Source organism: Astyanax mexicanus, chromosome 2, assembly GCF_023375975.1.
Source record: "Astyanax mexicanus isolate ESR-SI-001 chromosome 2, AstMex3_surface, whole genome shotgun sequence".
Taxonomy (NCBI): Eukaryota; Metazoa; Chordata; class Actinopteri; order Characiformes; family Acestrorhamphidae; genus Astyanax; species Astyanax mexicanus.
Genome location: NC_064409.1, coordinates 55557091 through 55581745, shown reverse-complemented (window position 1 = coordinate 55581745; position 24655 = coordinate 55557091). Strand labels below are relative to the sequence as shown.

The window sequence follows — 24655 nt, the reverse complement described above, 5'->3', positions numbered from 1 at the left end:
TGTTCTAATGTCATTACCTCTGTGTGTATATGTCTAAGTGAGAGGTTAATTCTCAGTTCATGGCACGAGAGCTGAGGCTGGAGAGACGCTTGGATGGGATGCACGTACCAGAAATAGTTCGTGCTGAATCTATTTCAAGTGCGAGGGTAATTATACTCATGACGTCAAGTCATATCTGCCTGCTAGCTCATGCCCTAGTATTTTAGCTCTTCTAATGAGAGTAGTTAGAAAAACCTTCTGTCCGCCCGTGACATCTAAGGAAGGGGATTAAACTGCTGTCAGATTCAGGAACTGCTTCAGACTTCAGGTAATAATAAAGTAAAAAGTAAAATGCAAAGTTTAGACCTAAATAAAACAAGTAATGTATGGAATATGATTGCATTTTGAAAATACGTATTATCACACCTAAAATGTCGTCATCATCGTAACTCCCTGTTCTGTAGAAACATTACAAGAGAAGAAAATAAACGACTCAGGCACGCACAGAGCACCAGACAGGCAATAAAAGGAAAAATGCTGGAGCTGCGATATCCAAATTTATTATCCAGACAGTGCACAAGTGCAGGGTGTACAGAGTAATATAAAAAAGCAGGAATTTTAGTCAACAGGTTTCTTGGCAATACATTTTCATATCTCAGCTGCAAGCTTTTTCCGTTTGTATCCTGTGTCGGTCATTTGTTTCCGTCTTATTGAACTACACTGTTCTAAAGGGCGCAAATCAGTCAAAACTGAATGAAGTTAACCTTATGAACTCTGCAGAAACCACTGGTGCTTTCTGATGTTTTTCCTCATTGTTATAACTTGGGAACAACTCAGCCAGGTTTCATATCTTTGCATGTATTTATCAATTATTTTTGCTCATTTTCAATATTATTAGAAAAAAACATGTAAAAGCCAGATACTGATTCGTCTCTCTAGTACAAAAACTTTTAAAATAAGTAAAAAAAAATGCATTATGATGATTGCTGCGACTGAAATGAGTGAAACAGACACGAGAAAATAGAGAAGGTAGAGATAAAAGAAAGGAGAAGGGAGTGAGTCAGAAAAGAGGTAATTTACATGGTCTGCTCTAAAAAGAAAAACATGAGATTTGAATCAAGAATGGGCAGACTCATACATTTATTCTTCCCACTGGTAGATCTAAACCTGTTTTATGGCTGCAGTGATTATTAAACACATTAATCGGTTGGTCCAGTGGATATTGCAGGAGATCGCTGGTTTGGATCCTGTTCATGTAGCTTGCCATCAGCTACCGGTGCCCTGTGAGAGCACAATTGGTCTTGCTCTCTTTGGGTGGGTAGAGGGCACTCTCTCCCCACATCACTCCAAAGGGTGATGTTAATCAGCACAAGGCGTCTATAAGCTGACGTATCTTAACCAAGTCGCTGCGCTTTCCTCCGAGCAGCTGTGATGCTCATTGGCAATGCTGCATCAGAAGCAGCTCGAAAAAGAGGTGGTGACTGACTTCACATGTGTTGGAGAAGGCATGTGTTAGTCTTCATCCTCCTGGTGTTGGGGCATCACTAGTGATAGGGGGAGTCCTAATGAGTGGGTTGGTTAATTGGATGTGTGAATTGGGAAGAAAATGGGGAAAATTTCAAAAAGAAAAAAGATTTATTTGGAGTATTAGTTGTACAGTTTAGGTCAAAAACGTACAACAAATACTACTGACATACAGTGACTGTCAAAATGTTAATATGGTCATGAAGTGTTTTCTCAGAGGATGGCTAAGGAAAGCCCTCACCTGTATAAGTTGTAAGGTGTTATCATGTGAGTAAAGTTAGGGGCAGATAGTGGGAGCCAGATAAATGGGATACTCCATTTCCAAAGATGTGGGCATATAACATTCCTCTATCCACAATGTCAAGTGTGTACTGAGAATACTTCATAGAAGACATTACCACCCACAGTGGACAGCATAGTTTGTAGTAATGGCTGTGACCTGTGGCTTTTGACTAGAAATATCTGTACAAAAACACATATTTAGTGGGTCAGTGCAGCAATCTGTTGCTTCTATGGGACATGACAAAAGTTACGGGACACAACTTCATTTTGGCTTGTCAGTGTATACTGAGTTGTAAATCTACATCTAATTTATTCTTACATTCAATTGGTGACTACATCAATTAGATATAGATGTAACTACCAGGCCACTTCAATATAAAGGATATGGCTCTAAAATCACAATGCAAGTTAGACATTGGGTTGAGGAAATGTTCTCTAAGAGAATCTTAATGATTTTAATTAAACATCTTGTTCTAAAGCACCCTTTAAAGAGTGTAAAGTCACACAAATGTCAAAAAGTGGGCCTCTGGGTAATTTAACCTCTTTACACATAATATATTCTCTCCCTCTTTTAAGGTAAGGACTGAGTACCATTTTTGGAGTCTTTTTTGCAGCATTGCATTGTTAGAAAGTGCATTTGTACAGATTTAGATGTGCTACTATAATTAGATCAAAGAAATGTATCATTTCAGTCCCTTTACAATTCCTATAGCTAGAATCCATCCTCACTGTCCCACTCTCCTCAGACAAGGTTATTTAGAAACAGACACTACTGAATCACTGGAGACGCATCATGAGGCAGAAGATCCATTAGATTGTGCTGAAGTGTCTCTGGGTTTGAAGGAATGCTGGGCTGGTTGTGACAAAGGCTCAGTGACCCTCACACTGTGGAGCAGCGGGAGTGTGTGTTGCTCACTCAACGCTGGGTCACAGGCAGCACTGTTCGTACTCTCTCTTTAATGCATCCTCTCAACCATGCACTCCTTCTACTGCAGTGCGAGAGCTGATCCATACATTAATCCCCTGAGGCGCATGCACACACAGACCTATAGAAAGGCACATTATCGTAAATGAACTCACACATACACACACACACACACACACACACATACACAAATACAATGTGGATGTAAACATATACACACTGCTGTATGCAAATATCGGCATTTCCACTGAAATAACAGGCAGAATTATTATTGTATTCATATTCACACATACACAAATACACATATATTCTTTGATTTATCATTTCTGCATCTGCGTACATTTGCATGTAAATATTCTGTTACAAAAAAGCAAATAGTTATAAGAGCACATGGTTGATGAGTATTAGTAAAATGTTTTGAAAGTCAGAGCATTGTAACAGGTTAACTTGTATAGTAGGTTTAGTATGTAACTGTCAGTATGTCATACTTGCTTCCAACTATGTGGTAACCACTTTTCTTGGCCAAAATAAAATCAAAAATCAAAATAAATCTTTTTTCAAAAGGAATAACATAGCCAAGATATCCGATCTGACATAATTATATACCAGTGTGATTTGACTAAAAGTGGTGTTTCAGACGTCTCAACTCTCTCGGAAGTTACGGATTCTCAGTTATGGATTCTCAGTCTACGACATATCTTTTAGAATTTTATTTAATTTTTTTCCCATTTACTCCCCAATTTAGCACAGCCAATTACCCAACCCACTCACTAGGACTCCCCCTATCACTAGTAATCCCCCAACACACCAGGAGGGTGAAGACTAACACATGCTTCCTCCAATACATGTGAAGTCAGCCACCGCTTCTTTTCGAGCTGCTGCTGATGCAGCATTGCCGAGTAGCATCACAGCACGCTTGGAGGACAGAGCAGTGGCTTGGTTCTGGTACATCAGCTCACAGACGCCCTGTGCTGTGGAAATCACCCTAGGAATGATGTGGGGAGAGAGCGCCATCTACCCACCTGGGGGGAGCAGGGCCAATTTTGCTCCCTCTGAGTGCTGGCAGCTTCACCAACCATGTGGCAGCAGTGATTTGTCGTAAAATCATACACAGGCACCTTTAGGTTATTTTCAAATCAAACACCAAAACGTGGTATAGGAAAAATGTGATCTCTTTGATTGTGAGTGTGGCAGGATTGTTGGTGTCAGACAGACTGGCTTGAGTATTTCTGGAACTGCTGATCTCCTAGGATTTTCAGCACAACAATCTTTAGAGTTTGCACAGAATGAAGCAGCAGTTCTGCAGACGTAAATATCTTTTTGATCAGAGGCATCAGTGGAGAATTGCCAGACTGGTTTGAGCTGACAGAAAGGCTCAACCACCCTGTACCATTGTGGTGACCAGTAAAGCATCACAGAATGCATACCAAACTTTAAAACAAGGGGCCACCTCAGGTTCCACTTCTGTCAGGCAAAAACAGACCTTTCCAGTGCATACAGGCTTAACAAAACTGCAAAGCTGAATACATACTTATTTTTTATGTTATAATTAAATAAAAATATTTTTTTCTATTTTTATTTTGAGAGAAAGAGGGATGGAGCCAAAATTTGGTGCCAACAGACACAATTTGCTCATCTTCCGAATGCTACTTCTATGCTAGAGAATCCTGGAGATACCAGAGAATCCATGGCATGAAGAGTTCAGGCTATTTTAAGAGAAAAAGCAGGCCAGGCTCTGTTAGTAGTCTTCCTAATGAATTACATGATGCATGTATGTGAATTAAGGCTGGGGTGACTTGTCTGCATAATGAGCGTCGATTACTCAAATACGCTGATTTGCATAAGATGCATGGATGCGATGCTAAGATAGCCCTGCACACTGAAAACAGGGGCTGTGTCCCAGTCTACACCCTACCACACTCAAATAGTGAGTTAAATGTGCACAGAAATTAGAAATGTACATCTTAATTAGTAGTAAAATTACAAAAGTGTGTGGTTTGGGAAGAAGTTATGGATTTTTCTGCAGTGTGAGCAACTCGTATCCAGTATTTAGGTAAAAATAATAATGCTTAATTTCTGGCAAAGGATTGCTAGGACATTAAGCAGGTTATCTGTAAGAAAAAATTGAGATATTTTGTATAGAATAATGTCCTGAAGTTCAAACTAGAAAAAAGTATTTTCTTTTTATTATTATGATTACTTTTTATCAAGAGGCACACACACCCTTTAGAATAATTAATATGATATTCCAACTAATTGAAAAAAAATAGTGTTAGATTAGTCAATGAAATAATCAATAGGGGCAGCCCAAGTGTGAATGATTTCTTTAGCCCAGTGTAAAATGTGAACCATACAGTTACAGACATTTCATAGAAACTTGCTCATTATAAAAAGAAAACTTGAAGCTGCAAATTTTAAAATGTGAAGAGAGTATAAAATGTAAATCACTTATGTGGTGTATTTCATGAATAATTCTGTGTGATATTTGGTTGCATTGATGTGTGCATATTCTTTGCTTAAAGAAAAAAAAAGAAAAAGAAAACCCCTGATGGTGTGTCATGAACATGGACAGTCATATCCTATACTGCCATCTTTACATTTGACAAATCTACACCCAAGTTACATCTGGTCACATTCTGTGATTGTATCGTGATAAGATTTTAGTCACATGCATTTACACTTGCTAGTTAAGTGTGTCTCTGGTTAGTCAGACCAGACAAAAATCCAATTGCTGTGTGGGACATGCTATGCAAATTTGCTTGTTGCATGGCTATTATTTTTGAAGATTCATTGTATTGGGAGATGTTTTGATTGTCTTAAAGAGACTAATGCATTTCTAATGCACTGCTATAACGTGTCTCAAATGGATTTCAGACCATGTTTACACCTGGTCACTTAATGTGACTTATTTGTATCTAGTCTGTAAAACCCTGCAAAACTAGCTATATGCATTTATACTTAGTACTCAAATGTGTGTTGGCTGGAATATGCGAATTAATTTGTTTTGCAGAAATTGTGAGTGGTATTTCATTTGTACTGGGAGAAGTTTCGATGATTGAAGGCCCAATCAGTCAGTTAGTTGGACTGAAATTGTCTGGGATTGAATATAGAAATATTCTCGTTTTGCAGTGTTTTGATGTACTGGGAGGAGTTTTGATCATTGATTGTGTCTTGAAGAGATTAATGTTTTTACACCTCCTATAGTGGTTTGAGTGACCAGATTTGTATCTATTAAAATGACATTTTTACGTTTGCATTATGACATGGTTTGACCTTATCTAGATATTATCTTGATACTCAAGATGGATGATGTGACCAGGTGTAAACAGAGCCCTGGACTAGTAGATTATATCACAGCAGTTACCAACATTATTAATCAAAGTGAATGCATCTCTACATATACACCCATAGGCAAACACACACACGCATGTAGTTGTACGCACAGACACACGCAAGCCTAGACAAGAACCTCCCATCCTTCACTCTCCCTGTATGTGGGGCACCTGCTGTGAACATGGTCCACCACTGCACTGCACACTGTAAACATGGCTAAGGAGACATTCTTTCTTGTCCTTTCTCCTGCACTTCACATTAGCATGATCATTAGCATTAATATTAGCATTGCTATGATTTTTTTTCCTTCCTTTTTTTTCCCTCCATGTCTTGAGGCCTGCACTAAATCATGTCAGCGCATACAGCTCTATAAGTGGAGCTGAGTGGTTGCTAGGCTCTGTCAAGCTGCCTGCGTCTTCGACTCCTACCTTCACCAATGTCATATATAGGATTCATTTGCAGCGTGTAAAATAGGACAAGTGCGGAATGCCCTCTTTCCCGTGTCCCCTCTCCGCTCTGTGGTTTTCCACGTGCAGAAAAAAAGGGGATCAGGAATGATTTTGTAGGACTCTGAGGCGATTCCCAGAGGCGAACGCTGGACCTCAGCCTTAAGAATCCTCTCCAGCTGGAGCTGGAGTGATTTATGGCTTTTTGCACCAAACAAAGGGGAGACGGCACGAGTGAAAGTCCTCTACACACGAGTACACACTGCAGCACGCCGGCTTGGCCACATCTCTTAAAGACACACTCACTCTCTCTCTTACATTTTACAGCACACACATCTACACAGATTTACACATATATACACGAGCACACACCTCAAGTCACACTTCATTGCTGTCGCAGTGCTCCCTCTCTCTGTGTGCCTTGAGGTGAGTCATCAGAGGAGCAAATCCCTGCATCTCTCTCTTTCTCTCTAGCTTTGCCTCTCTCTTTCTCCCTTTCCCCCATCTCTCTCTCTCTCATCTTAACCTGACAGTCTAAAAATTCAGTCAGGTTTATTTTTAACCAATCATGAACTGGATTTCATGTGACTGTGCCTCTAGGAGTAGCACATCCACAGTGTAGAAAGCAGCTTTCCGATATTCCACACCTCTCAAGGCTCAAGAACAAATATAACATCAAACTGACTCTCTGTTAGTGCCTGTACCAGTTTCTTCTCATCTAATTAAATATTTCAGCTACAACACTCCCATAAGAAACAAGCCTAAGGTCACTGCGCTCAATGTCAAGCATCGGCTAAAGCATTTTCTGTGTGAGTGGTGGAGTTCTATACATAGTACCTTTAAAGCAGCATTACATGAGAATTGGCATTTCTTGCTTCTTTGCTCCCCCTGCAGTCGTGTAGTGTAATTTACGCTTTGAGTCGCCACTAAAGGACACTCTGTACACATACATTTCTGGACAAGCTGAGAGATACTGAATCGGAATCTGAAGTAAAAAAAAATGCCGACTGACGAGGTAGAGCAATAGTACAAGATTTTACACAATTATACAGAACTACACCATTCTTTTTTATATATATAATTTTTTTCAAGTTTCTCCCCAATTTACACAGCCAATTACCCAATCCACTCATTAGGACTCCCCCTATCACTAGTGATGCCCCAACACCACAACATACATGTGAAGTCAGACACCGCCTCTTTTCAAACTGCTGCTGATGCAGCATTACTGAGTAGCATCACAGCGTGCTCGGAGGTAAATGCAGCGACTCCGTTCCGATACATCAGCTCACAGACGCCTTGTGCTGCGAACATATCCGTTCGGAGTGATGTGGAGAGAGCACCATCCCATCTACCCACCCAGAGAAAGCAAGGTCAGTTTTGCTCCCTCAGGGCTCTAGTAGCTGATAGCAAGCTACATGAACAGGATTCGAACTGGTGATCTCCTAAAGCATTACACAGTCTTATAAAAGGTATTTTGTAGCTAGGCCAAAGTTACAAAGTGTAGTTAATATCATGTCACAATGAAAGAAGCACTATTCTCTATTACAGGTCATTGGATCATCAAAAATATTATATTTTAAGGTAAAAATACTACATAATGTTTTTTACCCAACATTAGTACCTGACTTCGCAATTAAAGCCTCACAAAATGTAGCTTATATGGAGCAATTTGTTGCTTATTGTTCTTTAGTTTTGATTACACATGTGGTCAATTAGTTACTGTATAATTCATGTGGATTCTTTTACTATAAACAAGTTTATGGCCTGTAATAGCTACCAGTGGAAATAGCTGATTTTGTGCTGTTGCTGGATTTAGTAGACAGATCTCTGCAGAGAGAATTTCAGCATTTTTGTGTTGGTCATACAGATTTCTAAGCTGAGAGTGATGACTGAATAGTTAGTCCTTTAGATTATTGAGGTTCATTCTTTTATATTAATGCAACATTTTACAGACAAGTCATTAGATTTATTTGAAAGCTGTATCTCTGCTGTGCTGGCCATACTTGGCTCCTTGGATAGTGGAACATTACGGTAGGATATTGCTGACAGATCAGCAATTTTCAGCCTTCAATGAGCAGCATCATTCCAGGATTTTTAGATGATTTTCACTATATCAAATTCCTTTAGAGTGAGGGACACATTGAAAAATAATGAAAATAAAACGTGTCAAAGTGAATGCACTTCATTCAATAAAAGATTACTTGGATTCCTCAGTTCAAGAGCTTCCTTATATGGGGGTCTATTGTAATTAATTGGTGTAGATAATTGGGCATTATATTGTAATTGTAAACGAATTTTAACAGACATAAGCAGTGAAAAGAAAAGAGAAAAGACATGGTCAGAAAATATTACAGCAGACCAAATCCAAAAAGATCAAGCTGTATGCAAACAAACTCACAACGCACAAATTTGTACACAACATTTAAAGTGACAAAGGTGAGAGGAATCAGTACACAGGTGAGAGTGAACGTAATACTGGCTGGCTGTTTGTTGGTGTGAATCACATGCATGTTATGTAAGAGATTGATGAGAATAGAGGGTCCATAGGATAGGCTTGAGAAGAGGGGGAACACATTCAGAAAAAGGTAGTGTACAGGTACATTTTTGTTCACCAAGGTACAAACAGTCCCAATATACACTCTATGGTACTGCATGATCCTTTAGATCCTACTCTGTCCCTAAAAGTATTAAAAATAATCTGCAAAGGCATACAAGGACAAATAAGTAAAGGTACAGACGACATACCCTTGAGGGTTCCACCCCAGTGACAAGGTTTTGTACAGTTTCATACATTTCGTCTGACAAAAATAACCTTGATTTCAGAGAAAAATGTTGGATGATCAGATGTCTACAAACTTTTGAGCAACGGTACTTCTGTATCAACAGACACACTATACAGGGTGAGTCAAAAGTAGCAGGACACTCCTTTATTACAGAATTGAAAAGGATATAAAATTAAAGAGAAATTGATGTGTCTAATTACCTCAGCAAGCAATAGGTAAGGGGGCTATCTTTTAGGGCGTTTGTGTGTGCAGGATGAGTAGAAAATATTATCCGTCAGATTTCTTTTATTTCTGTTTATAAATAGTGTTAATCTACTGTTACATTAGAAATATGAATTCCCAGTCTAAGCTATTTTGTCCGTACTGTTGTGTGATGTGCCTGCACGGCAAGGGGGAGTTGAACCATCTAGTAAACCATCTAGTAAAGTGCTTTTACACTGCAGACGAACTGGAACATGGTTCAGTAGATCCGGACCGTGACCACCTCTTTTGTTTGGACCAAACTCTGGTCCTTTAGTCTAGATCGTGGTTCGTGGCCCCCTTTCAAACCTGCTACTTTGATTCAGACCAAACTAAAAAGTTAGACAAGGTAGATGTGAAAGCACCCTTAGGCTATGTCAGGAACATGGCCGCCATCTTGAAAGCTGCAATATTTTAGTACTGTTGCTGAAACCAAAAACTGTCCGTTGACTTTTTACTCAAGCTGTATTTCAAAGTGTATCAGAATTAGTGAGGTTATACAGTATATTGGAAAAACACTGCTGCAGTTGCTTCATGGCACTAAATTGAACTCAAGGAGAAAAGTTAAGAGCGTGTTCAGAACGCTGAACCTTCATTTATCAGTGTGGAAGTACAGCGCAAGCGAGAAAAATCATCTAACAGCATATCTAATTTACCACGAGCTCCCCGAAATTGAACTCTTTCGGAAATCATTAGCGTGTCCGGCGATGGTAGTCAGTTCAAGGATAAGGCCGGCCAGACCGTGTCCTTGTGGGTAGTTTTTGTGCCTGCTGAGAGCAGGAGGCCCGAGGCTACGATTTAGAACAGCATGTTTGTTCTAAGTCAGCAAGAAAGTGAACACTACAGACATCTACAGATAGTGTGAAATGCTAACAGATAAATACCACCGCCTTCTTTATAACACTGAGAAGCTGCTGTAGCCATCGCTTTCCTCTCTGTTCAGCAGGACCTGGTGAGTGTGTGTGTTTGTGTGTGTGTTCTGCGTGCATGACTGAAGAGAGATCTTGGCTCCTTTATTGTAAATTGCTTGACATCTTGGTTCACTGAATCAAAGCGTGAGAAATAGTGGAGGCCATTATCACCTGACAGGCTGTACCAGGCTGCGACAGCCTGCAAGATGCACACATGATCACACGATTAGACACACTCGGAGAGACGCACACTGGCATACACACACATGTGTACACAACTGGGAGCAGACATGCAAAAAGTGTATACACAGTTCACATTCAAATGTCAAGAAGCAGAGCTCGGGGCTGGATCTGTCCTACTTCTGCGAAGAGAGCACTGCATAAACAAACAAATAGCACCGTTAGTGCTGCTGCTTCTCTGTTTTGATAAAAGCACTAAAAGCATGGCTCTGTCTCTAAACTCCTTCTCTAAAAGCTGCGTGGTTTTAAAAAAGTGACAATCCTCGGGCAGCTGTAGAGAAAATAAAAGAGCAGTTTATGGTTTGGAGCTGCAGTCCTTTCGTATCTGTTTCCTTGTGTTAAGTGCTTGTTTTGAGAGACAACCTAGGACTTGGTATGATTTAGCGTTTAGCACAGAGTTTTTTGTTAACAGAACTTTACGCTGTGCAGCATCAGCAGCTTCCAAAACCAGTGTGTTTTAGTATCCATACCAGTTTCCTAGCAATAAAGCTAGCAATCAATGGGAAAAAGCCCGTAGATGGTACTCACATGCTGTTGCTGTTGTAGTACTGCATGTCCCTTGCTGTGTCCATAAGCATGCTTCTCTGCTGTCTGTGCTTTCCTGAATGTCTGCGTCTTTCAGACCGTCCAACCCTCGTGTGTTTTGAGTGTGTGTGTGTGTGTGGTGGTAGTGGTGGTGGTGGTGGCAGTGGTGGTGGGGGCGCTATTCTAATGTATGACCAAAAATCATTCTGTCAGATTGCCTTGTCAGTGAGTATGTGTCTGATTCGGGCAGAGAGTCACTGTGTGTGTATGTATGTGTGTGTGTGTGTGTGTGTGTGTGTGTGTGTGTGTGCCAGTGTTCCAGCTCCAGGTCAGATGGATGCAGGGCTGTTGTCCCTATGCTGACTTTGCTGTCAGTCAGACAAAAAAAGGAGGCCTACTTTAACGGTCTGGGGAGCAATGTGCCTGGGCTGTCTCTTCACTGCATGGAGCTTCATTCGTCTAACCATCCTCCGCCCCTCCACGCTTTACTTTCCCTGCGCTTTACTCCCGCTGTCTCTTCATTTCACATTTCACCCATGACCCATCCCTATCCTCCAGCTCTCCATAAAGCCAGCCTTGTTATGAGGGCACACAGAGACACACACACACATACGCAGACTAAAGCTGCAATATATACAATATATTTCTGTTTATTGAAGAAAATTCCTGTAGTCCACCCTTGTGGTCATCTCTAATAGTCTATAAAAGTTTTTATGCAGATTTAGTCCCAATCCCATTTCACCCCTACCACTTACCCCTACCCCTTGTTTTTGAGTGTAACCCTTCCCTTTGGAACAGAGTTACAAGAGGAAGGGGTGAAATTCTCCCTCTAAGGATTGGGACAACCCTTTAGGCACCCGATACGTCATCAGGATCGCTAAAGTTCAGTTACCTAGCTATCTGCTGGTTAACTAGATAACTTTAGGGTATTGCATGTCTTCATAAATGGGGAAGATGGTGCAGAAATAAATTATTATTGTCCAACTCTTAATTCCTCTGTGATAAGGAGCTGAAATTAGCTTTGATTAGCTTTTTTTTTTCTACTCCGCCTTAAATGCTGCAGCCCCTGCCATCGGTTGGACCATTTAAAATGGAATGGGAAAGTTAGCTAGCTGGCTACTGAGACACATTAATAGCGATCTTTTTTATGCTTGTTATGAAGAATTCGGCCATAAAACATTGAAATGTCACTTTTAACAAGAAAAATACATACATTTGTTGGTTTCTTTGGTGGCTTATTCAGCCATCTTATCAGTTATTCACATACCACTCTGTGTAAAAATCTCTCTATGAAAGGCTAATCAGCCTTATCCCTTCCCCCTACTCCTCCAGCCTAACAAAAATCGGGACATCCCTACCCCTTAGTGTGGATGCACAAAACAGGGTGAAATGGAATTGGTCCTTAGTATCCCACTGGCTACAGTAACAACCTTTATACTTTTGCGAAGATGCTGGAACATTGCTGTGGATTGTTCTTTGCAATAATTTACAAAAGCAGCTGTTTTATGTTGCACTTTAGTTTTAATTTTGCACTTTATGTTTGTCTAATGTATTGTTGTTCAATGTTGCACCATGGTTCCGGAGGAACATAATTTCGGTACTGTGTACCTGTACTCACATGTAATGACAATGAAAGCTCCTTGACTTGACTTTGACTTTCACCTCCAACTCATCCCAACCATACTGGGTAGAGATCAATAACACCAGAGAATGCCAAAAGTCAAATGCTTGTGGCTTGGCATTGAGCTTGGTGCTTTTAAGCCCAATGCGCAACTTCCCCTAAGTAGTTATATTTTTCAATGGAGATTGTACAAGCTTTGTGTGTGCACTATTAAACACCAGTGAATAGCTGAATTCACTAATTGGAAGGGGAGTGTGATATACTTTTGGACATAGTCTGTCACAATCACAGTATGTAGCAGGGTATAATAATGAATAAGATTTGCTTTGCCCTTATCAGTAGTATATAGTGCAAGAGAAATGATAGTAACAATAGTGAGAAGTGAAATGATAGTATCTACTTATCATATAATGTCCTCTATTATTTTTTTTTTATCTTTGAATATCCTTAATAATTAAATATTACTCTTCTCTTTCAAGTGGTGCAAATTCTTTATTATGCTGTTAGTATAATTACAATAATATTGTTTATTGTGACAGACATACTTGTATCTGAATCAATATCAATGTTCAATACTCCAAATGTTGGTGTCTGTATTGATTTATTTAAGCCAGAGGTTTATGTTTATGTTTACAATTGAGGGGGTTCTTAAGCAGTTATTTTATGATGCCTTGTTAGAAGAATGAAGATTGTTGAATAATGTGTGATGATGGTTCAGATTTTTATTATACATACTAATCAAATGTTTTTATTATTTTTTTTATTAAAGACACAAACTGTATGGGCTGGCTGCTCTGGATATTAAAAGGTAATCGGACTGCAAAAAACAAGCATAAAACTATTATTCCAGTTCTAATATTGTGCCGAATTTGGTTTGTCTAGGCCAAAAATGTGACCTGTAGATTTCAAAGTGATTTTTTTTGTTACAATTCACACACTTTAGTTAGTTACCATGGGACTGTTTTGGCACAAATGTAGTTTTCAGATGTTAACTTTAATAACTTTATTGAACTAATTTAAAAGCTATATGTAACAGCACACTATTCCATTTGAAACAGTGCCAATATCTTGAGAACTGAGTAGTGGCTCCAAAAAAGGGTGGAATAAATGTCAGTGAAAGATTTTTGTGAATTATATTGTCTGTTCTGGCAAGTTTATGGAGAAATGTTATTTTATTTTAGAGCTCAGCAAGGCAGTGTTTGAATCAGGCTGCTGAAGCAAATCGCTGACAGCCTGCTGTGCCTGGATACTCTACTGAAACACTCTTTCCTAAATTCTGTCTGAGCAGGCAGACTCAATGAGAGCAGACAAGAAAGAAAGTTTCAATAATGTATTCGGACACAACCACAGACGCACATGAGCAAGCAGAGTTTACCAGACAAGCAGAGTTTCCAGTGAGTCTGGAGGTCATGTCTGGCATGGAGTGGGTTTAACAAGTTGTTCACCACCAATAAGAAGTGGATTATCCTTCCATAGATTAACATTTTAACATATTATCTGTTTATTACAAGTAGTAATTTTATATTAGGTTTCATTAGGCCTGTCACTAAAACTAATTCTTTTAGGATGATATATTGTCCCATAAAATAGTACTGTCATTTTAAGACAATTTAATGCTGCTGATATAGTGACAACATAATAGTATAAAGCAGTGTGTACCGTGATTATAAGGTGCCCTATCAATAAACGTCTATATAAGGCGCACCCGATTATAAGGCGCATTTTAAGAGACACTATAAAGAGCTTCTAATTCAGGTCTTCTAATTCAACAGGCTGACATACTCGCCTCTGAACAGCGAAAGAGCTAGCGTGGTTAAGGCCCTGTCCCACTGCGATTGCGTCTAAGTATCCACTAAAGTACATCCAAATTTCAGTGGACGCAGTTTAGTGGATATTTAGTGGATATTTAGACGCAATCTGGACGTAGATTAGTGGATATTTGGACGGCACCGTCCTAGTGGACTTAGTTAGACGTTGCCGTCCACTTTAGACGCAAAAGTGGTTTTGGTACCTCCCAAAATTTTCGGAATAGACGGCGACTAATATGGACGTAATTTAGTGGATATTTAGACGCAGTACGGACGTATTTTAGTGGATATTTGGACGGCACGTACAGGTGGACGTCGCCGTCCATAAAAATATTTTTCTGGCGTCCATCGCTTTTCCACACTTTCCAAGATGCCAACCAAGAGGAAGGGTTCCGCTAAAGCCAGGCGGACACTGTGCGATTTTTGTAATCGGATGCGTTCTGGAGAGCTCACACTGCACGTTTGAATCGTTTGTCGTGTATGAACAACGCCTGCGATTCATCTGCACACACTGTACGGTCCGACTGACCTGCTGCGGCGGGGGAGCTTACACTGCACGTCTAAACGCAGCCCGTAGGCGGAGCTTTCTTTGCGTACAAACTCTCGCTTCAACACAACATGTCGCCTTGCAAAAGAAAGCGCTTCTTTGCTTATTTGTGCCCTGTTGTGCGCTGAAAGTCCACGGAAGAGACGTACATGGACTCGCAGGTGGCTGAGGCGACGTTGACTCTACGGGTTGTCCGTTTTACAGAAGGAGAGCGCATAGAAAAATGACTGCGCGTCAGGCTGCGAAAGAAACACCAGCAGCTTAAATAAAATAAAATGATTTTATTTTTTATTCTGTTTATTGTTTATGTAAAAACTAGTTTTGCAACACTGAATATTAAACAAGCAATCGGTTATTCACACTGGATAGGGACCCTCATTTACAGTGCCGCTGAGCATTAACAGTTTAAAAGGGATTAAAAAAATATATAAAAAATAGAAATAAAAACTGACATTTATTATAGACGAATAAAATATATACGTAAAAAAGGAAAAATAGGACCTTTTAAAAAGATCATAAAAATTGACATAAGGTAAAAAATTTATATCTTATGAAGATATATATTTAATGATTTGATTAATAAAAGAAGAAAAATAATTAAAATGAATAAATAAAAAATTAAAATAATAATTAAAAATAAATTTAAAATAACCCAGGCTTTCTGCAGAATAATCAAAGTTTCAGTTAGTTTCAGTTTCAAATCATGAAAACAGCTCACCAAAACCTCAAACTATTCTTTATATTTGACAATATTTACTTACAGGTCCTTTGCTTGTACTTACAGGCCCTTACTTATTTTTATTCAACTGAACTGAGTTTCTGTAGCCTCGTGCTGAATTCAGCTCCGCGCTGCGAAAGAGAGCGAGAGAGAGGCGCAGCGCATTTTGTCCGATTTATCTTGATTAATTATCAGTACATTTATTAGCTTTAGTAAGTTTAATAGCATTAATTTTACTACACTTCTCCGACCTTATTTATTAAAACTTTTATTTTAGAAGACAGAGGTTATTCTGCGCGCAATGCCGCGCGCAATGCCACGCGCTGCGCTAAGCTGGCTTTGCGTGGCTAATATTCTGGAGCACTGGACGAGATTTTAATTAATAAATTAATATATTTATCATTTTAATAAATTTGCCCTGGCGAAAAGGAACGAATTATAAAATATAGCTTTATATTTCTGTGCATGTTTTAAGTTTTATATAATTGACGGGCAGCACCAGAAGCTGACAATGTGCTTTATTTTTCAGATATAATAGTAAAATGAAATAAAATAAATTTATGTTTGTCAAAGTTATTTTCTCTTTTAATTTATCTTTTCAAAAACTCCAGCTATTGACTGAGAATAAGCATCTGTTGAAATTCTTAAACAGCAGAATGCCTGTGTCTGCTATATTAAGCTATAAGTCTGTGTACCGAACATAAATATAAATCCTTATAACTGACAGAAATAAATATGACTAATAATAATTTATAGTTACTGTGCAGATTTTTGGGAAAACAGGTCGTGACGTTAAGAAATCGCCCCCCCAAAATAGCTCACACTGTGAGACAAGCGACCAAAATTTCTGGCATGTCAGAAATCCCTGGTCGCGTCCGACTGCTCATTCGCAGCTCGTATGGGCAATTAATCGGACATCGCTTCCCCTCTCACACTGCACGACAAACGACGCACGATCAAGCTAAAATTCGGCCCGATCATGAAATTCAGTCGCATCCGACCAGATCGGGCTTAAAATCGGGCTAAAATCGCACAGTGTCCGCCTGGCTTTAGACGGCCGCCGCCAAGCGATTTTCCGAGGAGGCAGTTCCAGCTCCCGAGGAACCAGCTCGAGCCCCCGAGGAACAAGCTCCAGCCCCCGAGGAACCAGCTCCAGCCCCCGAACCAGCTCCAGCTGGTGGACGTCGACTTCCAAAAAGTGGAAGTCGACGTCCAAAGAGTGGAAGTCGACGTACAAATTTGGAAGTCGGCGTCCAACTTCAATTTAGACGGAATATGGACGTAATTTGGACGCGCAGTGCGTCCAAATTACGTCCATATTCCGTCTAAATTTTGGACGCAGCGCGTTCACTCAGTGGACGCAGTCTTTTCTGATAAATTTGGACGTACTTTAGTGGATATTTAGACGCAATCGCAGTGGGACAGGGCCTTTAGCTGGTATTGCTTATGCTGCTTCAGCACTGCTAGCCGGGGTTAGGAGCAGCCTACAGGCCGATAATACTCACCTCTGAATGGGGAAATAGCGGTTAGTGCCTAATGCTAATGCTACTCCAGCCTTGGTGCTGGAGAACTAAACTGAAACTCCAGTATAGCACTGTACTTCAGTGGAGTGGCTTTACTGCTCCTTACAACCTGACTGCTAAAATTTATACATTAAAAATGATTAAATGATGCTGATTTTTGTCAAAATTAAAGAATTTTAAGTGCTCCTTTTAGTGTGAAAAATATGTGTATTATTATTGCAATTACACCCTTTTAAGAACAATGAACTTTTGTTAATGATAGTGGTGGGGGGTGTAGACCTTTTCCTTAAATTGCTGCAGTTCACTCTGTGTGTATGGAGTCGCTGTTAATGATATTGGTGTAGTATATTTGCATGTTAAAACAAACATGCAAGTAAACACAATTATTGAGATCATGTCCACATTTTGTATGATTTGTAGATAATGTAATTGGTGTGACAGGCCTAGGTTTCATCCATAACACAAAAACTATTAAACTTACTAAAATGTTCTCCACTTGACATGCAAACAGATATACTACATACCCAAACAAACCCCCCGCCACACACACACACACACATGCACTGTGAGCCATCTCACACTCACTGTGCTGACAGCACTCTGCTCTGACACAGTGACAACAGCAGCTACTCATAACACGAGTACCACAACCCTCTGGCCAGCTCTCCTCGTTCCATTTCTCTTTTTTCCTATTTACTCTCTTTTCCTCAAAGCACCCAGAGTACATTTCATTTCTTTTGTTCCACACACTGTGCACTGTTTGCATTTTTCTTCTGTGAAGGCTGAGAACATATGCCTTGTGGCCTCAGAACACTAAAAAGCAAAAGCCAACACTGGCGGCAAAAAATGCTTCACAAACTGCTTTGCACATTGCCTTTACGACGCCTGCAGTGTTTTTAAAGCAAAATATGTTTAAAATGAGTTTGAGGTAAGCAAGCGTGTAACTGTGATGTAAGCAAGTATCCAGAGCCAAGGGCAAATTTTTACATGACCTTGAATGAACAGAGAGACAGCAATAGGGTACACGGGGCTAAAATATGAGTTTCATTTCATTCGAGATGTAATCAGGGACAGGAGAAGACCCATCGGCCATGGTACAAAGACCCCTGAAGCCTCCTTTAGAAACCATAATGACTTTCATTTCATTATCAAAGCAGCCTAGTGTCAGCCAGTCATCCCCATTAAAATCAGTTCTAACCTAAATCTTCAGCTCATGCAGCTGGAAGAAGAATGAAGAGTCATAAGCAGCCCAGCGCTTTCCCTACTCTAAATAAAACACACATGGAAATGCCAGTAAAATGGCACAGAAATGCTAATGTCTGAAGGGTAGAGAGACGTCTTTACAGAAAAGGTCAATGATTCAGAAACACCAGCAAACAGGGAAGGGGCGAGCAAGGAAAGCATCAGCTATGGAGAGAGACATGCTTAGCATTAGGGGTGGCACAATATATCAATATTACAATATATCATATTGGTTCAATGATACCTTAACGATAATATGTCTTCCTAAAGTTACTCATGCTTTATTACTGCACTTGGTGGCGCTAATCAAATGAATATTCTAAACCTGCAGTAAAGAATGCTGGTTGTTAAATTTTCCTTAACTTACACTAATAAATATGCAATTCCTGGTATTTGCTTATTTAGGAGAGTTTGAACCTCTTCAGTCACATAGATGTTGTGAAATTAGATCATGGTCAGGTGTGCCTAATTCACATCTGATACTATTATGGTATGATAATATGATCTATAATTTGATAATTGGCCCTATAATGAAATGTATCTTTATGTACATTACCATATTTTGGAGTAGAATGAGGACATCACAGCTATTAAATAGTAATACATATAAAACACTGCAAAAGGGCATTAAATCCAAGAGGGCATTTATTCACAACTGATGTATTTTAGATTCTCATATTATATTCCTCCAAAGATTTATATTTTTGCCTTCATAAGAGCCTGGATGCAGTGGTGCATGCTGCTGGTATTCTCTTAAGCTGAGGAGCTCCCTGTGTTGCTTTTATTTAATACAAAAATAAAGGGGATCTCTACTTATTCAGTGTTTTTTTTTCTGAAATCAAGAAAAATAAAAAGAGTTATTCCCACTTTTGTTAGAGTAAGTGTCTTTTACAGTCCAGGAAAGGATTTCTAGTTGATTTTGGAGCATTCCTTCTAATTGTATTTAGTGACTAGAGCATTAGATAGGACACAATGTGTGATGATTACCACCCCACCTCATCATCCCAGAAGTACTGGGTGGAGCACCATCTTTCCAGAGAACACAGTTCCACTGTTCCACAGCTCAGTGATGGGAGGCTTACTACCCCTCTAACCCATGACTGGCATTAGGCATTGTGCAAGTAACTGTAGATTTATCTGCTCCACATAATAGAGAATAGTCCTATTCTATTGGAAATGCTTCTTTATGGGGACTAGACAAGTGTGTATTTGGTATGTCCAAACTTTTCTTCTAACAGAGTAATCTGTATTGACCAACACTCTGAGTCAAGTATGGATAGATGAAAATAGATTTTTCATAGGCTTTTCAGGTCAAAATGAGAAAAAGGAAAGATGGGCAAGTTAACACACTTAGTGTAACACACTGTGTGACTCTGTTCTTTCCGGTTATAATTTATTATGTACCAGCTGTTTAATGGAAGCTAAAAGAGTAGATTTTCACAACTTCTTACCGTGTATTAAACAGAGGATCCGTGTACATGGCTGAAGAGCCAACTGTGTCCTGTCTTTTGGACGGGACATCTTCCTGGCTGTGGGGAGGCTGAGTCTGTCCCTGCTTCTTACTTCGTCCGCCTGAGCCATCTGTGAGGGACAGATGATTCAGTGTAACATTAAAAAAAAACCTATAAAACCTGCAGTGGCAGATTTAGCCCATTTATACAGGTTTAATTTAAATAAGTGAGCTGACTCAACTCAACCTCTCTAAAAACTGATATTTATTGATCACAACTGAACATGCACAGATGCTTTATTGCGATCTGCCAGGGTCACAGACTGTGGTCACTATAAAACATCTGTGCATGTGCAGTTTAGATGAAAAGCAATTGAATCACAAGGAATAATTTGAAATAATATTGTCCATGAAGTACCTCACATTATTCTTGCATTTTATTAAAAATCCAGTCCCCAGCTCTGTGCTTTCCCAGGCAACATAACAGAGAGAAACTCTATGAATTAGATAACAGACGTGGTTTTAGACATGCCTACTCATTTAAAAGACTCAGACTAACTTTATCATTTCTTTCAGTGCAGCCTACAGGATCAGAAGCAAAGGTGTTTTTTTTTCCATGGGATTCCCAGTTTGTTCAGCAAGTGTAATGTTTCCACATTATAAAGTGCAGTTAATGTATTTTATTGTGTTATAATTTCCATATTAATTCTATTTCCATTTCAAATGACAGTACTGGTGTAAGGGCTGGTCCCAGGGCTAGACAACCTCCGGCCACCAGGTCTACAGGTAGCTTCTGGTGGTAATCAGGTTTGATTTTATTTGCTCTGTTTTCTACTGAGATTATACAAAGCTATTCTATCTACTTTAACCCCTAAGCTGCTGTGAGAGTCAGCATGCAGTGGTGAAGATTAAAAGAATAAAGAATAATGTTTAAACATATGGAGATGGGCAGAGACGCAGCATACTACAACAAACCAGCAAAGGCACTAAACCTGTGGTGGCTTCAGTTTTTATAGACGTTGCACTGTCTATTCTTTTTTTCTTTTCTACTGTCACTGATCATAAAATAACCTTCTAGTGGTTAACAGAATGTTATGTAATCTAATGTAGGTGTACAGATTAGTACGTTGAAATATATTTGAAAATACTGATGAAAGGTATTTACATTTCGAGGGCAGAGATAATGATAATGATTCTGGTGGTTTCAGCTCTTAATCTGCCTCATATTCCCCTCTAATTCTAAATCCTTACCTCAAAGATTAGGCTATATTAGCTTGCAAGCTGGATTCTAGACAGTTCAGTTTGATGCCATATGCTGAATTCTGCACACTGCAGTTTGTCCCACTGGCTAGTCGGTAATCTGCTCAGTGGTGCGGATTTAAGCGGCTATTTTCTGTCATCTCTTAGTGGGACGCACAGGTTTACGGTGGTTTCCTGTGCTCTGTTCCCACTGGTTGGTATTCAGTGATTTACTACTTTACAGTAAACACATTTCCTTAGAACAAAGTGAGTGTAGTCCATGTTTCATAATGATGGCACGTGGAAGGGCAAAATGGATCAGTGCACAGTAGTATGCACCCGCCCCACTGCACACAACATCACCGGTTGGCTTTGCTGAAAGCTGATTGTATCTTCGGAGTTATATAAGCCTGTCTGAACCAGTCATTACTCACAACAAACAACTGGTTTGCTATGCATTAATACATGAATTAAATAGCTATCATTACACAATTCTGCTCTTGCCCACTGCTGGTCTATGGTCTCTAGAGTTTACTCATGAACTACTGATTAAAAAAATCAATGAGATAAAAAACAACCAGTGAGGGACAGTTCTGCAGACACAAACACCTTGTAGATATGAGAGGTCAAAGGAAAATACTGAGATGCGTATTTTTTTTTTTAAATATGGTGGTTGTCTGGAAGTAAGGGCTGCTCAGGTAAAACCAATGAAAAACCGAGGTGCACCACTGACTAGCAAGTGAATGGAAAGTGACATGGCTGATTTGTTTATTTCACGTTACACCCAGAACACACCCATTATTAATTAAGAGAATAAGTACATGCCTTTTGCACATTTGGGCCTTGAGCTACAATGTCTTTGGAAGAGGCTGAAGTTAGCTTCTTATTCGCCAGCGTCTTATTCATATTTTCCGGACACACCCTAAATCAAGCTGTGTGTAACATATGTTTGGCTTATATACATTATAATAAACTTAAATGCTGGAAAAAATATAACATATTCACATCTGTCATATATAATAAGATTAAGTGATATGAATTAGTAGTCATTTTGTAATTCCTTAGGGACTGATTTTTTACACTTTACTTTGTTGTTTACCCGCTATCCCCTTAGAATTAAGTCAACAATCATAAGAATTTATTTATTAACAATTTTGTCAATTACACATGGAAAAATCTTAATAACTTAAGCTAGTAAACCTATTGCAGGCTACATTAACTTGCCAGCATGTTCAGAACTGAGTCTTGCTAGTGTTTATTAGCCAGTAGTTTTCAACATGTAATGTTTAACTCACAAATTCACCTATGTTTGAAAATATTTGTAAACAAAACAACGATTTTATCCAACTGGTTAACTAGCTGAATGGTTAGATAGCCCTCTATTCTTGCCAAATTTAGCTAAAATTGAATTAGCTAAATTTGCTTTTACCTCAGGATGAAGTCAACTTGTTGGGAGATAACACTGGTAATATTCATTAATAAACATTAATCTAAAGATTTTATAAAGAGTGGCAAGAGTGTTAAAATTGCACAGGTTTTGACAACATTGATGGATAAATGCACTAGCTTTAAAACTATATGAATTTAAGTTTAATTGAATTTTGCAGAATTAGCCTACAATTAGACCACAAAAAAAATGCTGTCCGTAGCTTTTTGAGAGTACCGGTATGTGTGTGTACCTTCAGAGTCCAGCAGGAAGCAGGTGAGCAGGTGAGGGCACACTTCCTCCAGCACAGAGCAGAAGGAGCAGAATGCACCCGGGCCCTTCTGTGCCAGCCGGTCCAGAAAAAGCTCTGCCCTCTTCTTGCTGCTCTCCTGACCCAGGATCTCCTTATATTCCCCCAGAGAGAAGACCTTGTCGTACACCAGGTACGGCAGCACCTTGTTCACGTCCAGCTCGTTCAGCATCATCTCTCTGTGCTGCTTCAGAACCGTGGCGACCCATTTCCCCTTCTTCCTGCTTACTCCCTTCCTGGCTCCGTTCTTCTGCTTCTTGTTCTTCCTGACAAACCACTTTCTCGTGCCACTTCCGAACATCTTTCCTCCGAGTCTTAAACCTAAAACCTCTTCTACAGTTCTGTCCACAAACTTGCCAAAGAACGGAAAGTGCATAGTTCACAGCTGACAGGCAGCCATGTCGGCTCGTCTTCACAAGTGCGAGCAGTTTGTGCACGTACACATGTCTGGGAAATGAGGACAGTCTGGAGAGGGCCAGGGTGTAAGCCTGATGCTCACAGACAGTAAGAGGATTAGCTTCACACTAAGCATTGTCCAGTCTTTACTGGGGCTAATTTAGAAAACTCCACTGAGAGACTTAATTAACTCTACCACTAAATAGACAAAAACAGCTATAATATTTACCTTATTTACAGAATTAAACATATTATTGACTGTGCTGTACTTAATCAGACATTGTAATCACTGTAAACACAATACAGATCATTCACATATATTCAGACATACTGTCCACAAAACATGTGATAGAAATGTGATCTATTATTGATTAATAGAAAATATAACTGGTGTACAGAATCAGATTCAGATCTACTGGATTATAACCAGCGTGGCTTCAATCAGTCCTTAATTGGCTCTTCAGAGTAAATTATTTGATTATTCCAGTAGAGGGCAGAATTGTCCACTTAAGGAGCAGGCTGAGAGTAAGAAGACAGGATCTGTACAAATGAGTAAACTTGATTTTTTTTCTTAGCACAAAAGGAGAACAAGAATGTTTTAATACAGTATTCTTTAAAGTAAGGCCACTTCAGTCTCTGAATCAGTTTTTCTGATTTTGCTATTTATAGGTATATGTTTGAGTAAAATGAACATTGTTGTTTTATTCTATAAACTACAGACATTTCTCCAATTTAGAGCATCTATTTGCAGAAAAAGAGAAATGGCTAAAATAACAAAAAGATGCAGAGCTTTCATACCTCAAATAATGCAAAGAAAAAGTTCATGTTCATTAAGTTTTAGGAGTTCAGAAATCAATATTTGGTTTTTAATCACAGTTTTCATGCATCTTGATGTAGTGGATTAAACAGAGGATTTCTTCATTGCTTGGACACACACACACACTACCCCCATCTTATGGTCTAAAAGGAATGTTCTAACTTTACAATCACCCCCAGAAGAACACTCTAGAAGCCTTGGAGTAATCTTTTTCAAACAACCTTAAATTTCAAAATGACATTTCCTGACTATTTCTTCACTCAGCCTCGCTCAAGAGCCCTAAATGCGAGTTTAGGGTAAAATTCTGTTGACATTCCTCCAAGTCGTAAACCTCGGAGTTAACATTTGGAACACCAAATGAACACCA

At 39.3% G+C, this 24655-nt stretch overlaps 1 protein-coding gene across 7 annotated transcripts in view; it reads right to left on the bottom strand.

The window, feature by feature from the left end:
* Positions 1-23517, bottom strand: part of tjp1b (tight junction protein 1b) — a 127925-nt gene extending 104408 nt beyond the window's left edge. For 5 of the 7 annotated variants that reach the window (XM_049474604.1, XM_049474606.1, XM_049474607.1 and 2 more), the window contains exons 1-2: positions 23019-23517; positions 20102-20231 (exon numbers count right to left, since the gene is read on the bottom strand). In XM_049474604.1, the coding sequence (XP_049330561.1) occupies positions 20102-20231; positions 23019-23451 (563 nt within the window). In that variant the 5' untranslated portion in view covers positions 23452-23517. The remainder of the gene's footprint in view (positions 1-20101; positions 20232-23018) is intronic. The other 2 variants (XM_049474608.1, XM_049474609.1) reach the window with 1 other exon arrangement.
* Positions 23518-24655: the final 1138 nt, after the last annotated feature.